The sequence below is a fragment of the Cephus cinctus genome, unplaced genomic scaffold (genome assembly GCF_000341935.2).
Source record: "Cephus cinctus unplaced genomic scaffold, Ccin1 Ccin1_scaffold1043, whole genome shotgun sequence".
In the NCBI taxonomy this organism is placed as follows: Eukaryota; Metazoa; Arthropoda; class Insecta; order Hymenoptera; family Cephidae; genus Cephus; species Cephus cinctus.
In genome coordinates this window covers 253939-270972 of record NW_014333574.1, presented here as the reverse complement: position 1 = coordinate 270972, position 17034 = coordinate 253939, and the positions used below count along the sequence as shown (strand labels likewise).

At 40.5% G+C, this 17034-nt stretch overlaps 2 protein-coding genes across 18 annotated transcripts in view; one reads left to right on the top strand and one right to left on the bottom strand.

Moving 5' to 3' along the window:
* Nucleotides 1-5301, bottom strand: part of LOC107271854 (suppressor of lurcher protein 1) — a 207028-nt gene extending 201727 nt beyond the window's left edge. For 3 of the 13 annotated variants that reach the window (XM_025089072.1, XM_025089073.1, XM_025089076.1), the window contains exons 1-3: nt 4196-4866; nt 3415-3749; nt 2015-2128 (exon numbers count right to left, since the gene is read on the bottom strand). Coding sequence is in view for 6 of the 13 variants with exons in the window: in XM_025089078.1 (XP_024944846.1) it covers nt 2015-2128; nt 4196-4330 (249 nt within the window). In the remaining 7 variants the exon portion in view is untranslated. The other 10 variants (XM_015748350.2, XM_015748349.2, XM_015748347.2 and 7 more) reach the window with 9 other exon arrangements.
* LOC107271856 overlaps nt 1-15173 on the top strand; it is a 17086-nt gene extending 1913 nt beyond the window's left edge. Inside the window, exons 1-8 of one of the 5 annotated variants that reach the window (XM_025089085.1) lie at nt 2715-2734; nt 7107-7186; nt 8837-9081; nt 9552-9745; nt 9982-10104; nt 10187-10401; nt 10474-10800; nt 10880-15173. In XM_025089085.1, coding sequence (XP_024944853.1) covers nt 7145-7186; nt 8837-9081; nt 9552-9745; nt 9982-10104; nt 10187-10401; nt 10474-10800; nt 10880-11434 — 1701 coding nt within the window. In that variant the 5' untranslated portion in view covers nt 2715-2734; nt 7107-7144 and the 3' untranslated portion in view covers nt 11435-15173. Of the gene's footprint in view, nt 1-2714; nt 2735-7106; nt 7187-8208; nt 8752-8836; nt 9082-9551; nt 9746-9981; nt 10105-10186; nt 10402-10473; nt 10801-10879 lie in introns of those variants that run through there. The other 4 variants (XM_015748358.2, XM_015748357.2, XM_015748352.2 and 1 more) reach the window with 4 other exon arrangements.
* Nucleotides 15174-17034: the final 1861 nt, after the last annotated feature.

Sequence of the window (17034 nt, the reverse complement as noted above, 5' to 3'; positions counted from 1 at the left end):
CGACCGACGCTTTTACCTCGACTGCCGTGGCCGTTGTCGTTATCCTTCTTCCTGGACGATCGTTACCGCCTGACGCGAAACGTACCTTCAATTTTGCCCAAATATCACGTGGCCCCGCATGAGACAGGCACCGGCTGCGGCTGGACGGTCGCCGTCGACGATTTTAGGTTGCAATCGAGGAATCGAACGCTCGCAAGAGTTCCGAGGCAAATACAATGAAATTTTCGAAGATATCGATGGCCGGGTATCGATGTTATAAAAAGACAATTTTTTACCCGCTCGCAAGAGTTCCGAGGCAAATACAATGAAATTTTCGAAGATATCGATGGCCGGGTATCGATGTTATAAAAAGACAATTTTTTACCCAAAAAAAAAAAAAAAAAAAAATTTTTTTTTTTTTTTTTTTTTTTTTTTCGAAATAAAATAACTCTTTCCACTCAGCCTTCGATCTCTCGACTCTCGACAAAAGTCAGGAAATATTATCCCCTCGTTGTAAATTCTCATCACGGTGTCTCCGGCATGTCAAAATAAAATTACCATCGATCCTCGTGTGTCGGTATCCTTTTTGCATTGCTCCGTAATCGATCGACTCCGATATATATCGATGTGCCGCGTGCGATCCGGCACGACGTTCGCGCATGACGGCTAGAGGCTCCCGGGAATATACTACTGGCAGGATCGTACGGTCAATATTTGTGTTACCGGTTTCACGGTGTAATCGCGAGGTAACACGCAATTATGCAATTGGCAGATATGTGTACGCCGACTCGCGGTCGCGTAAACGCATGCCAGACGGTGGTTACGCTAGCAGAGCATTTACGTACGTGGCTATATTTATTATATAGGCTGCCAGGATGCGTCGCACGAGCGACCACTGCAGCCCGTTGCGATAGAGGCTTTACGATTCTCTCACGGGCTACGGCCTAGGATACGTGCCCGGAGCTATTACGAATTTTCATCTGGACCAGTTGAATCATTAAACGAGAATTCGTACCCTCCATCAATTCTTATGTATATAGATATACAATTTACATACATACCTCGTAATCTTCTTGGAACAGACAACGCCCTCGATCTTTCCCATTCTTACCCGATCCGAATACGAGGTTAAATATTGACACCTTATTACTTATGATTCAAGGACACGACTTACGTGGTAATTTTACATTGTCGATATCCGTAATCGGTTTTCGTGTAGGATGGATTTTGAATTTGAAGAAAAAAAATTTGCACACACTTTTTTTTCCGTATTACTCCTCCCTGACAGACCTCGTCTATCTCTAAGACTTCATGAAATATTCACAGGACCCGATTACTATGTATAGTACATACGCGATAACTCCGTCACGCGATACAAATCAAAATACAGTCTCCCACAGAGGTAAGAATCGCACGTGGCATAATTTTCCATAGTTTGTTGATTTTATTCGAAACGTCAAAAAAAATAACATTTCGAACTCAGGTAGCTGAGGGTTGACAATAAATTTTGTATAATTTTTCCATAGTCAATATGTCGGATAAGAACGGCTGGCATATATTGCGCAATTCCATTTTAAATAATAACAATGGGATCGTGACGTGGTAATAAATTAGTTAATATAGAAATCATTGTACGTCCAGATGGGTCGCGCTTGGGTTGCGCCCGATGTTAACTTTATTTACCGATCATCGACAAACGGGGGCACACATAATCGGAGTAGGGTTACACGATCATTTACGCTTGACGACTGGCATGGATATGAAAACCGGTATCGGCATAGATCCGTCCCATTATACATTACCCGCAATGCTATTACATTCATTTAACACGATATTCGCACATGCCGCGTGTAACGTTCTTCTATCCGTCTTCTTCCTTTGGTCAAGACTGCCCCTTACAGTAATACATATCTATATATCTATACATATAGATATACGACGGTTGCACTTGCCCGTACCGGCCATTAATTACTAACGAATGGCTAATAAGAATTAAGAGCAGGTAATTAAGGGTTACCTTTTTCTTATAACTCACCGTAAGCGCCGGCAGGTTGGTAGCACTGTAATTCAATAGCTTGGCCAGTTCAGTTTCTTTCTTCGCACCTCGTAAACGACGAGCCACCTCCGTGTCCAGTGGAGCCGTAATAATCTGTTGAGAACAGTATGACCAAATTAAAAAATGAAAAAGTGGTAGGAAAATAAAAAAATTTATCAGACCCCAGTGACGAAGGTCTTCGATCAGGATTAAGAGAGATAGAAGACGTAGCAAGGGGAGAAAGAGGGTGGAAGGAAAATGATTATTAAACCCGTAACGTTCGAATAGTTCCGCCTCGTAATAAAAGTCAGTAAGATAATTCACACTTGGTGATCCGGAGGCACGAAAAGTAGAAACGAATTAGGCATGCGTGATATACGTATATATAAAAGGAAAGAGACGGAGGAAGAAGGAAGACGAAGAAGATGATATGGATGGTTATGGAATGAGGTGGAAAGGCTTGGCACGTAACGGGTGTCCACGCGGTAATTACGTCGGCCATTCGTAGACCGTGACTCGTTAGTTGCGCGAGGCGAGACGAACCTCCATTCATGATCGCATTGCGTTCGCATTCACACGGCTCGCCGGCCATTGCGGCTCCGCGACTTATTCTCGAGAACGTTCCAGCCACGATAATTGCCCGTTGTTAAACAGCAATTGGACTACATTAATGTAACGTGACCAATCGGGAAGGAGAGAATCGCGAGGCCGATTACCTCGGTGGGTTGTGCGAATTTTTAACTAGTTTTATCGGTGTGTATATATATATATATATATGCTGTGTATAATAATAAATATAGTTGGTATAATAAACGAAGGTAACAATTACGAAAAATTCATTAATGGCCGTAACGCGTGGATGTTCTTATGAACAATCTAAAATCGATTACCTATTATTACGTTCAGCTTGTTAAATCCGACCTGGTTATATCTGGTGTCTTAATTATTCTGAATGCTTGTACAGTAAGCGTTATAGTGATGAACGCAAAGTAATTCTCTAATTAATTCTATGGGGTACAAGTTTGTGTTATTTAATACTGATACTGTTATCTTGGTCGGACTTGGATATACGTAGTCATTGACCATGAAGTACACTCGGGAAGCATAAACGTGTTGGGCAATTTGAAATTAGTACGACTGCAGAAGCAGTATCGAATGAGTTTACTTAGGCGTCTATTTACGTACGAGTTCTGTATGCTTGTTTGATTAGCGGTACATAAGATATCGGATATTGAATAGTAATGAAGAATCCAAGAAAAGTTATTATCTTGCATGAGATAAGGAGTGTTGAAAACTTTTATGGGAAGTGATTAAACGACGCATTGATTGCGTCTGGGATTAGCACGAATCCACAGTGCATGAATGAATATATATATGTACGTGCGACATACTCAGCATACCTGTGTAATCTGTTACGAGATACGCCCGCGAATTAAGGTAACTGTACAAGCCGATAGCAGAACCGGAAAGTGCATTTTTTCTCCAGCCGAGACCTCAAAGAAAAGAAAACGACGCTCTCGCAGACGGCACGTACCCACTGACGCACTGTAAATTCCACTCACGTAACTTCAAACTGTGAAATTTACCTCGATCATTCGACACAGTTTGTTGCCGCCCGCACAGGAACACGACTGATGGTGTAGGTATGTCGCTGGAGCTTCTCCTCGAGCCTTGGTGTCGTATGAGATACACTACTGCAGCTGGCCGCTGACCTCGAGGTCGTTGATGCTTCGCTCTGTCAAAAGTGTTTACAATCGGTACGTGATTTTGATTCGTGGTTGAGAGAATATTTATACAATACGTTTCTTTGGTATGATTTGTTTTTAGTAGGACTGCACGTGTAATTATCACGGTGCGAAACGGTTGTTTAAATATTCGTATTATTCTTTCTATGTATTCTTGAAAGTTTAACAAGCGACAGAAATACCAAGGAGATACTGTATTAATGAAACTTTAATTATTGCAGGGTCGAAAATTTCAACTGTCGGTCATCGCTCGGTTCGTTTTCGTGAAAACGCATCGTCTTTCGCACGGTTGCAAGAGACTTGTTAGCATTGAAAAGGGAAAAAGAAGAGAATAAAAAAGAAAGAAATAAAGTGTCTGAGCGATACAAAAAAAGAGTCGCGAAAAATATAAAAGAAAATAAACACGTTCAGTGAGAACGTCTAGAACGTAAATTACCTTACGATACCTCCTGTACATTTCCAATCGATAATTATTCAGAAGGATCATTGACCACAGTTCAATAAGTATATAAATCACACACTGACTGTAAAGCAAGAGCCGATGCCTCTCGTAGTAGCCATGACAAATCATTCGGACACACCGGGGAGTGCTGAGTCGGATCGTGAAAAATATTGCACGCGATGAGGTTAGACGCCATAGAAAAGACGCCGTACGAGAAGGAACGGATACCGTGGAATCGGACTATGGGCTTAGTGTCACGTTAAAAAATCATTCAGTCGTGATACAAGGAATCATTAGCGTGGGATCTATCACACGCGAGACTCACTGGGTGGGATAAAACCGTTAGGAAGATACGTGTTTGCCGCGGCGAAGCTCCCGAGAAATATTCCAGGAATGTATTGCGCGCCGAGAGTGGCAGCACTGTCTTCCTCTACGTTGTTGCCCAATGGCGGCGGACTGCATACAGTTTACCCGCGTAAAAACTAAGCCGCTATGATTTTTATGCATTTCTTTTTTTCAACTCGAGTTCACGTGCATTATTATTATCATTACCAATGTCAATCTCCGCTCGAGTCAATATCAATATTGTATCATACTCATCCTGTTAAGATTAATCAATAGGTAATTTCCTTTACTTGCCAGACAGGTCGGCTACCTCAATATATATGTATATAATAATACGTACCATCGGTAATACACGTTAGCAACCTCACAAACCATTGACACGCATGATTCATGCCGTAACGAACGCTGCTCGACGTCAGGAGTCAGGAGTCAGCAAAATACAGCTCCAGGGCCTCGTGAAAATGCCTGCCGGCCGCGCAAGCTAATTATCTCGTTTATCCGGTTCGGCGATGTCTTTGTTATACGAAAAATTGAGTTAGCGTAAATCGGTATTCACTTCCAGCTCAAGTTCCCATTGGATACTGTAATATTTCGACTTTACGTATATATTTATTCCGTAATTAAATTTCTTTTCACGACTTACTCCCATTAAAATTTCTTTCTCAATAATACTCCTGGACAATATTGACCAGTTAACCAGCTTGCTCTGCACAACAGCTGCGCGAAGACTCGCATATAATGGTACGTACTTGTAGGATAACTAATAGCCATTAACCGATCACCGGTAATAGACGGTTATCGCGTAACGTAAAGCCATATCGAGTCAGAGTCGTCTCTCATGAAAACAACAATTATCTACGTTGATTGATTGCATCCCGGCATCAATTGGATAACGTCATACATTTCAAGTATTTAGACTCGTTCGTCAGTATCGATTGACACTTCGATACTCGTTCGATTTAACAATCGATTATTCAGACTCGACTTTTTTTTTTCAAATTACAGTATTCGTCCCACGCTATTAACGTTCAACTTTTTTTTTCGTTATCCATTAATAACAGTGATTAGATGACTAATCGTATTTATTAGTGAATCATTGAAATTGATTGTAGCGCAAATTGATAGACGTTCGTCAAATAAATCTGTATTCAAATAAATCGTATCGAAAAGTCAACCGATCGTCGATGCATCGAATCGAATAAAAACCGTGGGTTAACAAGCCGCGAACGAGCTTGAAATCAGGATTGAGTGCTCGTGGCTGAGGCACGTCACGACTGGGTAATCAGTGGACTGTCAGTAGCGTTGACACCGACGTCAACAGCGACGCCAGGCGTCGTTACGCGCCGCTGCACACAGGAGCGTGCAACACGCGACACAATAGGTCGATCTCGCTACTAGGTGGAAGAAAGAAGTCTGTAAATTAGGTGGTCGAGGTAAAAAGTTATTGAGGAATCTGAGACGATCGATAACGAAAAAAAATGGCGGATTGATTAAAAAATTCAGCTGTCAACGAACAGATTCGAAATTTATTGATTTCAAACATTTTGATTTCTCTGCGCATGCGCTCTGGAATTAATGTTTACTCGATGCACTCGCAACTGCACATTTCGATGGACACTTTGATGCACTCCAATGGCTATTCACGTGGATCGAGCATCGCGTGTCACTCTTCGTCACAGGACTGATTGGGTTTAGCACTCAATACGGCTTTGGTTTCTAGATGGTAGAACAACTTCGTGTTCAAGTAGCCGTGTCATTAGGAAGTTGTTGCGGTCGAAGTGCATTAACCGGTACTTAACTAGTTATGTATTCATTGGCAATGCCTTATCACGTAGCAGGATGCCTGATAAGAATTTAATATATTTAATGACGGGACACGGGACATGGGACTTAGAGTGTAATTATATAATATATAATGGGTCAATTACACTGTGTATTATTGATGAGTGTAATTATCGAAATGGGAAATTATGGACATATGGAAGTTTCTTGATGATTATTATGAGGTTTTGACACCTTCGAAGTATTCAATAGACCTTTTTTTTCGGTTTCTGTTATTGTCGTGTAGTTTGAACGAAATGCCACTGTAGAGTCATGTGTACTGCTTTGTAACCGTTACGACGCTTTGGATGGTCGATCATTAGGCGTGCGAAATCATACGTGAAGTATGTCAAGAGTACTTGGGCAATTTTTTAACAAGCACTTGACAGCTTGGTATTTATGCACTTAAAATATTTTATCGTCATTAGAAGTCTATTTTGGTGGAGATGTTTCGAGAACATTTTTTTTGTTGTGATTTTTAACTTTGATACTCGAAAATGTCACTTCCGGTTTTGGAAATCGTTATTAGTTACTGATTTGAGTCAGCGTAGTGACTCAGGAGGTCAGTGTCTTTTCAGTAGAAATGGCTGGGCTGTGAGCAGACCTATGTACGGCTGGTTAAATTTTTGAGTCTGAATTGATAACCGGCATTTTTGAATTGCTGTAAAAAGAAATTATTGCTAAAATTTATGATTTAATTGAACTTGGAAGATTTTCTTAATCAATATTTTTTTTTTAGGAAAGCCTGCATCAGCGTGAGAGGCTGGTACCTCCAGGATGCCAGGGGTGTGGAAGTTGCTACGCATGCTGCTCTATATGGTGAGACTTTTGAATATATTGAAATGGTCATTAGAAAAAAGAAATTTAAAACAGTTTCGCACCGTTAGATAAGATCAGATCAAATGATTCTCCTTGGATTTGATTCTGGATATCGAGTGTACCGTTACTTCGCGAAAGTCAATCAGTATGGAAAAAAAAGAATAATAATGCGAAACTAATAAATCAAGAATAATGTTTCGAAAAATTCCAACCCGCATATTCAAAGAGATAATAAGAAGGTACCATGGACAATGGCGACACCGCAGGAAATATGACAGCTTGCAGGCGGATACATTTGTACTTGTTCTAAGTACCGTTACACGTATCTCAAGACCCCTTTCTACATTATACAAAACCCTTCCCCCGACCTCCCCCATGTTGACAGTCCTCTTGGCATAGTTTCCATAAATGTTAAAAATTTACAAAAAAAATTCCATTTAACTCAACCTGAACCCTGGTACAATATAATCCCTACGTAAGTAAAGTAAATGCTACTTCTTCCTTTTTTGAGTTTCAATTAATCTAATACACATCCGATTAGGTTTTGTCCGCTAACCCGATGACTACTCACTGACCTTAGTATTTCTCAGAAGTAGAATAACGTGCATCGGTGGGAATCTCACCTCTCAACTCATCTCACGTCTGGCCAACTTGGAATACTAATTTCAAAGCCACTGCCAACTGTCGAGAATTGCAACGATAGCTTGGTATACCTATACATACATATACGACAACGTTGCTCAGAGACCAAAACGTAATCCCAGCGTCCAATCACGTTTTCCGTGTCTCGTTATAATCCGAACCGGACGTACCGAAAGTGCAAAATCTTGGTGCTTTATTCGGATCTTTAAAAACTTACCCAATATGTCCACGAGACTTTCATAAGGATCCATCGGTCATACATTCTGATTGAAAAATCAGCCGATAACTCTAACGTGTTTCACGAAAATCCCAGCAGAGTCGCTAGTGTCGCCAGGGCCGCCATTACTTCCGGGAAGAAGGTATCTGAAACCATCGAGGCTCTCACGGACGTGCATCGCGCCAGAGTCGGTATCGCGTTGCTGGATTCTGTAAAAAGGATAAAAGAAGAGAAACAAAGTTACACTAGAACGTGCGCGACGCGCTTGGACGGCCTATACGTAATCATTTCTAATGAAACGTTGTCATTTAACAGTGCGATTGTAAGAGCGCAGAAACTTGTTTTCACTTGTGTGAAAAACGGCAACCGTTAATGCAGCGGTAAAGACGCCTCTCCCGTTACAGGATTGCGCGAGCACGGAATACATGAGGAACACCTACCATCGACGACGCTCCTGCGTACGTGTCATGGATTTCACGACGTGTCTCAAACGTCATTTCTAAAAACGTCGACGACATCTTTCCGTTTAATATCCGCGCCGTGAGAAATGTCATTTCTCTGTGTTACCCAGCGATCGAGCGGCGGCCATTACTAGAAACGCATCGAGTCTCATTTACCATAGGAGCATACCGTTCGCTTAGAAATTCCAGGGTTGACGTTAGATTTATTCACTAATATCCTCCCCAAGCAATAGTACCCGCGCAAGGTACTAACAGTTACATAACCTCGAAGGACATATTCCCATTGAATTACTAAATCCTTTTGTTTCTCGGTTGTGCTTTACCTACAAGGTGGTTGGCTTGAAGAACGTACGTGGTAGCAGTGACATTTGGCCGTTGGAAAGGCCAGAAGGGATGCCGGCGATACAATCGCTCGAAGTGATGTGCGGGAAGGACCATATGGATGTGCATCTTTCGTTTTCTCATCCCTTTGAGGGCATCGTATCTTCCAAGGGTCAGCACGCCGATCCACGTTGCGTTTACGTGCCGCCATCCACCGGACAAACATTTTTCTCATTTCGAATAGCATACGCGAGGTAAGACTATTGAATTTCAGTTTTAGAATGAGTCTGGAACTATGAAAAAGAGGAATGGCCATAGGTTATACGCGTAAGATAATTTACATTGTTGAGATGATAATGCATCGCTGGAAAAAATCTCTTCCCACGCTCTCAGATTATGTTGAAGTTAATGCTTGTTCTATTAGCCGCTCTATGACGCAGTCTTGCTAATTACACTGACGAGTGGCTGATGCAATTCGCAGATAGGAGGTCGTTTCTCAAAATCCTTTTAACCGCCTTAAACGACCTTATCTGGGTACTTTATATTTATCTTGTAATCAAGATCACTGAAGTCTTGATGTGAGATGAGTACACGACGAAGATGATAAGATTATAATCGTTTTAAAGAAGATAAATTTATTCTGTATCTGTCTTTAAGATTTATCTGAGTAATTACGTAAACATATGTATATGCATTTATGTATATATATATATATCTCCTGTAGATGTGGTACCAAACCGGATATGCATGGTCAGTTCTACGAGAATACTGTCGTCGTTCAGTACGACAAAGATTTATTGGAGGTTTGGGATGAAGCCAAACGATTGAGATGCGAATGGTTTAACGATTACGAGAAGACAGCGTCGAAGCCACCGATGGTCATAGCGGATCTTGACGTAATTCAATTGGACTTTCGAGGTACAGTGCTTATATACTATACACCTCCATTTTGTTTTAAAATCCTAGCATGTTATGTAAGAACAAAAAGAAACAGCATCCGCAATACCGTGAAAAATCGAAATGTCATGCGTCCCTCGTCTTTGCGGTCAACCGCAGTCCAAACCGCAGGAACGCCATTTCATTTCAGTCTTATGTATTGTAGTGAATTACGTCCATGTCCCAGCCACATTTTTTTTGACCTAATACACTTGCAGGAGATAACGTGGACTGTTGGATGGAAATTCAGCACGGTAAAGGTCCATGGGCACCACCGGTTTCCGGGATTGTTCCCCTGGGTTCCACTCTGACCCTCGTCGTCGCCATTAATGATTACAGAGGTAACTCCTCGTGACCTCGAGCCTTGTGCCCATGTTGTAATAGTCATCAAATGGTATCTCATGAGTTTCATTTTGATTGAAGGAGAATTCGACATGCGTGTTAAATCATGCGTTGCTTCCGATGGCGGTGGACATACGATACAATTGAGTGACGAATCCGGATGCGTCTTGAGGCCAAAAATGATTAGTCGATTCTTAAAGGCACGTGGTTCCGATGATCGTGCCACTATCATCACTTACGCTTTCTTCCACGCATTCAAATTCCCGGACGCTCTTAGCGTCCATATCAAGTGCAAGGTAGAGCAATGTGAAGATTTTGCGATAAGGATTAACGATATGGATTTTATTTAATCGATATTAATATTACAGGTGGAGATCTGCCGACACGGCTGCCTTGATCATTGTCAGCTCAGTGGATCAATCGGTCATTATCTTCAAGAGCGTAAAGATCAGCAAGTTCATCCGCTGTATCCACAGACAACCTCAACGTCAACGTCCCATGACGATGACGCGCCGATCTATGACGACATCATTCAGAACGGTGACGAGATGACGTCTATAGGTGGTCAGTTCTTAGGGGTAGAGAAATCATCCCCTAAGGCTCAAGCGCAGACCAGCAATCGTATCCCAGCTCCGGTTGTTGAGCAACAGCAAGAAGATAGCACAGAAACATCCGAGCTCTCTCATCCGTTCTTAGTAAATATAACCAGTAGAAAAGAAAATTCCCTAGGTATACTAAGATACACCCTAACATCTCTTTCTATAAATTATCCAGGAACCACCCCGGCTAACCAGATACGAAACCGACGAGCAATTTCCACACGGACCCAGGAACCTCGACGAAGACGATCCAGTAATCGTGACTCCACTCTCTACGACGAGCACAAGGCGAAAGCGTTCCCTGGTGATATCAGACAGGAAAGCACGGAGCGCCGACGTTGGCGTAAGCGGTATCTACGAAGTCATCTCTGAGGCTGATCTAGCGTTCAGTCCGGATGCCCACGCAGAAGCCGTCACCGTCTTTCAGGGTAGAATACGCGAAGAAGTTGTTTATGGGATTTGCTTGCCGATGCCAGGATTTAGTGCTCTCTTCGTGATAGTCGCCCTGTCCGCCGTTATTTCCGCCCTGGTAGCCGGCGCGATGCTTCACCGGCTTCAAGTACAACGCGAAGTTGCTGCTGGTAATCGCGAGAACAACAGAGCCGTCGCTACCAGCAATGGCTGGCTGCCATATGGGTTACTGCGGGTACGTTGCTCGGAACGGCCGCATCGGCAGCAGCAACAGCAGATGCAGAAGCAACCGAGCACGGGACCACCCGAGCAGGGCTGACCGGAAGCTCTGAAGCGCATTGATGCCAGCGCAAATGCCGTGAGAGACAATGTGCAATATACTGTACAAAGTACCGTAAGTGCGTAGTATCCCGCGCGACCAACTATACGTTGTAGGTTCTATAGGTACTATGGCTACAATTACTATTACTGTTGCTACTGCTGTTACTATTACTACCGGTGCTACCAACCACTGCTACTATTCTTACCTTGAAGACTTGTATCCTCGTCATCGAGTGATACCAGGAAGCCGAACGACAATCCTTTCGCAGGACTTATCGAGCATCCTGAACGTTAGATCGTTACACCAGGATGTTACATACGTATTATTAAATTATAAGAACGACGGGGACTAAGAGATCACGATTTCTAATACCTAAGGATTATCTTTAAAAATTTTTTTGGTTATAGGACTTTTTCATTATTTCTCTTCATTATTAGTGATATCCTTTTTAAGGTTATACATAGACCATCGCATACAATTTTAGGATCCCCATGAATAATGTATTTTATATATAGCTTACGGCCGAGAGGTAGGACAACAAATTTGGGTTTAAATGAACGTCCAAAGTATATTGTTCTTAATTCATCCATTATATTCTTTGTGTTACATATTTTTTGATTCGTTTCTAATTTTCAAATTTTACGTTAAATCAAGTTGTATCCTCTTCCCAGTGGCTCTATCAGAAAATAAATCCATTCTATCTTGGAATTTGCCTGAATGCTGTTGATTTACCTCTCGGCATACCTGTGTATGTTTATATATATTGTGACGTGTTTTTTCGACCCACGTGGCGACTCTAGCTACCGATTCGGAGAACGTTATCGCTGTCTCGTTCTCTTAGAGTCGCTATCCTGCTTAGAAGCTGAGCTCTCGGATAGATTCGTGCAGTTACGCTAATGCTCTCGGAAGATTTACTATTGTTTACTTCGAGAAACGCGCCTAATTTAGTTTAAAGGGATGACTCGAGAAAAAGGATAAGAGTTATCGGCTATAAGGATCTACATCAATCAAAATTATAAGGTCCCGAATTTGACTGTTGTCCAAGCAGTCTGTCTTGAGACACCGATCGGGGTGCCTCGAGCTGCCTCGCGCTCCCAGATTCTTTGTTGATAGTTTTTCTATCTGTGTTTTCTATACGGTATAAAAAGTTCTCGCAATATCCAGAAAATCCTATAGATTTTTTCCGTGTTTCGGGAGTGCATTCCTGTGCTATAGTGCAGTGCCTATCCGAGTGTCCCCTGGATGCAGTTCTCGGCCTTCGCGGATTAGCTGAACCAGCTCCGGTGAGGATTCCCAATTTATTAATTGGTGGAGGGATTTCGATTTTATAGCTCCGGCTCGGTCTGTTACGTTCTCGATCAATTGCTTTCGGTTTCTGGCACTACTTGCCTGACGCTTACTTCGACCCTCTCTACCTCAGCCTAGCAGCCTGAGCGGCCGTGTATTTCCGTAACCGTTCGTGCATACAGTTGCGTTTTTCAATTTTACGTGTTCCCAAAAAGTGACATTTAGCTATCGTCTTTTCTAACAGCTTCCGGCAGAGCTCTCGTTTTGGCGGAGTTGAGACTATTTCAACTCAACTCCCAGGTCATACCAGTTCGTCAGTTTCCGGTGAAAAAAGATCTGGTTGGCGTCCGCCTGGCATGCGGATGCATGGACGAAGGGTGGTCGGCCGAAGATGACGTAGGTTAGTTCTCGGATTTTCGCTAGCGGTGTTCAGTTAAGAAAATACGTTACAATATATATACATATATAGGCGTTGTCAGCCCTGAGAAACGTTCGGTTGTCTTGCGGCGTCGGAAATCTCCGTTTGCGGCTACTCACGATCGCAAATCCCTATTTTACGTGAGAAAGCTTCTAGAGAGGTGAACGCGCTAAGATCGTGAGTATATATATATATATTTATACATGTGTATACCCCACGAAGTATTCGATGTCGATGTAATACCGCTAAGAAAACTTGGAGCGTTCTCATGAACTAATGAATTACGACGTTTACGACAGGATCGACAAGTTTGAACTCATTTGACGGTTAAGCATTGGATTGAAACATGGCGACGCCATCGAGGCTAATCAAAGACGTCGCGACGAGAGCAGGTATACTTGCTTCTATCTCTGTCACTTTTTTCTACATTCTTTTTAGTTTTCGATAATCTTTATTCGCTCTTTCCTCCATTCTGTTTTCACTTCGTTAACGAGACAATGTAGCAAATCAAATCGACGCTGGAGATTACACGACTCCTTGCGATAAATTAATTGTAGTTAATTATGTATTATGAAATTTTTATTATTTTTTCCTCGAGACTTGGTGGTATCTACGCATACCTATTTTCGGCCAGGTATCTCGTTATGTTTTAGGATAATTAATTGTTTACCACTTTACAAGTGATTATCCGTTAATTAAAATGTATAAAACGGCGACATTACTTAATTCTCGTGGTAGGCATAGATGATAAGGATTATGAATTTTTAAGATGAATCTTTTTTTTACTTATCACATACGTTATTGCTCGGGCTCTTTATTTGTTAGGGCTCTGCGATAACAGGCTAATATTCGAATGAGACTAATCGAGCTAAAACTACAAAGCAGCAATTTGATGCTAATCGAAATATTTTATTCACTTTTTAATGGTTCAATATTAAGCAATAAATAAAGTGTTAAGATAAGTAATATCCTTTTTAGGACCTTTGTGGGTCTTCGATGTGAACATACATATGTATGATTTGTCTATTTTAGGTATTAATTGGTTACGTAAGGAGTTATTAATTGCCTAATTTATAAATCTTAATTTTTCTTCTACGACAATCATGCCAGGATCAAATTTTCATTATTGATAAATGGCATAGGAGAGTTAAGAAGTATTTGAGATATGTGTTAGTGTTACAAAATTTCTTTTTCAATATTTTTATCATAATTCCTTATATGAACAGATACGTTTTTGGAATATCAGGATAACAGACAGTTTTTGACAAAATCGTTTATTAGCAAGTTTCATATAAAAATGATTGACACTTTCATCAAGCATCCATATAGATGCTTGATAAGCATACGTATAATACATGTAGGTACAGTTTAAGTCTATTTTGGTCCTATATGTATATAATAAATTGCCAATCGATAATGCTCCATATACACAAACAAAATTCACTCCTTGATACAAACTCGATAATGTCTCATTGATTAGCTAAATTTTCATTGTACAAATTCAACCGATCATTCTTTTCAATTGCAACATGGTAACGGTTCAATTTACTCAATATAAATTCATTTGCTTCGCTGATCAAAATAACTCAGCTGTCATTCACTGTTTTAAATATTTAACATTAATTTCACAAATCATTTGTTTTTTTTATTTTACTAGTCACAATCCAAAAAATCAGTTACATGTTCTTCCTCTGAGTCCATTATCAAGTCTGGCAATCTGTGTAATAAATATTTTTCATCTGGATGCAGGTGAAAACGAAAAATTCTGTTGTCGCATAAGACTTTGTGTCGAATCTCGAATTGCGACTGTTATTACTATTTTCATTATTATTTTATTCAGTAACCAGAATGAACAAGCGTCAAGGGGTATCGATCCATGATCTTGACTCATAGAGTCTAGTGATCATTCAGGTAATGTCAAAATGAAATATTTTGAAATTTCTAACAACCAAATTACAAACACCCAAAAAGAGTTCCAGTACGCATGGCTGTCCTGTTATCCCATTAAATAAATAAACATAATGAAACGATGATTTTGAAAATTGAGCAACTTAATGAAAGTTTCGACAATAACGATAATAATACAAATAAATGAGAGTTGCGTCATTTGATAATGATGATCATCTCGTAAACGGGGTATATATATATATTTATCATCAACCGCCTTGTGAGCTTTCGTCATTCATTAGCGACAGTTGCAATTTGATGATATTACGTTAATTATATATTATTATCGTCATTATCACGATTAATTATATGTGATCATTCGTAATTAATGTCGTGTCCTCTTTGAATATATATATATATATATTCGCGTAGGTTACGTTACAAGTCCACAGAAGTAATGAATTAACTAATGGAATAAATTCGTGCTAAATTCTAGTGTCGCATCCATTTCCATGACGGATGCTTGTTCTCTCTTGATTAACCTCTTTTTTTTAAATAAATTAACTAACATACGTCCTACGCCCATGTGAGAGCAGCAAAAGTAGCTGCTGCCCACGTGAATATTTTCAAGATTCATTTGTCGTCCTCGATGAGTAATAAAAAAAAATTTTAATTGCACCGAAAAAATTCGGCGCGTTACGTTTGAATCAATTTTTTTGTTCTCTAGCTTCACTAATGTTTTTGAAAAAAAAATGTAAGAAAAAAAAGACGAACCAAAAAATTGTTCTCCAGGCTTGACTTAGCGGCAGATCAACGTCATGATAATTATATTCACGTCTGCCGTAACCAATAAGAGTCTATAAATAATATAAATATAAATATATATATATATATATATCGCACGTGTGCATTCATAACAATATTATATAATCTTCCATTAAAAACTAAATGACGTACCGATTAATCGTACCTCCGGTACTTCACTGAAGTACCGATAATCCTTGAGGTCCTGCGGCAGTTCAGTTTATCCATATATTATAACTACAGGCAATATTGCAAGATTACGAAATTAAGTACCGTCCACAAAAAATTGCGCGCTATCAATATCACGAGGAAAAACGACCCTCCGATTAATTTGCATGCGATTGATCCATACGTAAAAGATAAAGAATCATATTGAATTTCAATAAATAAATACATTTCTTTAAATTCACAAGATACAACAAATAACGATTCTAAAATCTTATCAGGACGAATGAACGGTTGATTCGTATCGCTTGGAATTTCTATGAATCGTCTAAACTCGCTTGGCGCATCTCTTGGGACGGAATGAGACGGAGTATTAAAACCAAAAAAAAAAAAGATGAAAAATCTTTCTCGCAATTGCCGGTCATCCGCCATACACGTCCAGGGTATTACTTACGGTACACCTGATCGGTAAGGCGGTCGTACCGTCTGCAGCAGAGCCTCAGGGCGACGAAATCACGTTCCTGGATTATTTTTCGCCCTGTCCGAACGTCTTGTTGGAAGCCACCTTTAGGCGTACGCCACGTCCTGTATATATGTATGTATGAATAATGACTGAGCACCATAGACCAAAAACCCTACAGCGATGAGACTACGTTTTAACCCGACAAGAGATACATGGCTAAGTATCTCAGGAATGAAATCGCCAGTGTACTATATATATATATAATACATATACAGCGTATATACGTAACACGAGTCATCGCCATCTTGCATTTATTTCGTTCCTCTCGATTTCTTTTTCTTTTATATCAATTTCAGTTGACTACGTCTAACGTTTCGAGCATTAGAGGCAGTGAGTGCGCATGCGCCGGTCTAAATATCGATAAGACATTAATCGAACGTACAGAACGGTTCTTATTGTACAACTTAATCGATATAATATCGAACCGTGCTTACAGCAGGTAAAATAGCCTCGGAGATAAATCGTGAACGGCGCGTACCGTTTCTTTTTTCTTTTTTGTTATTGTAAGGTGGG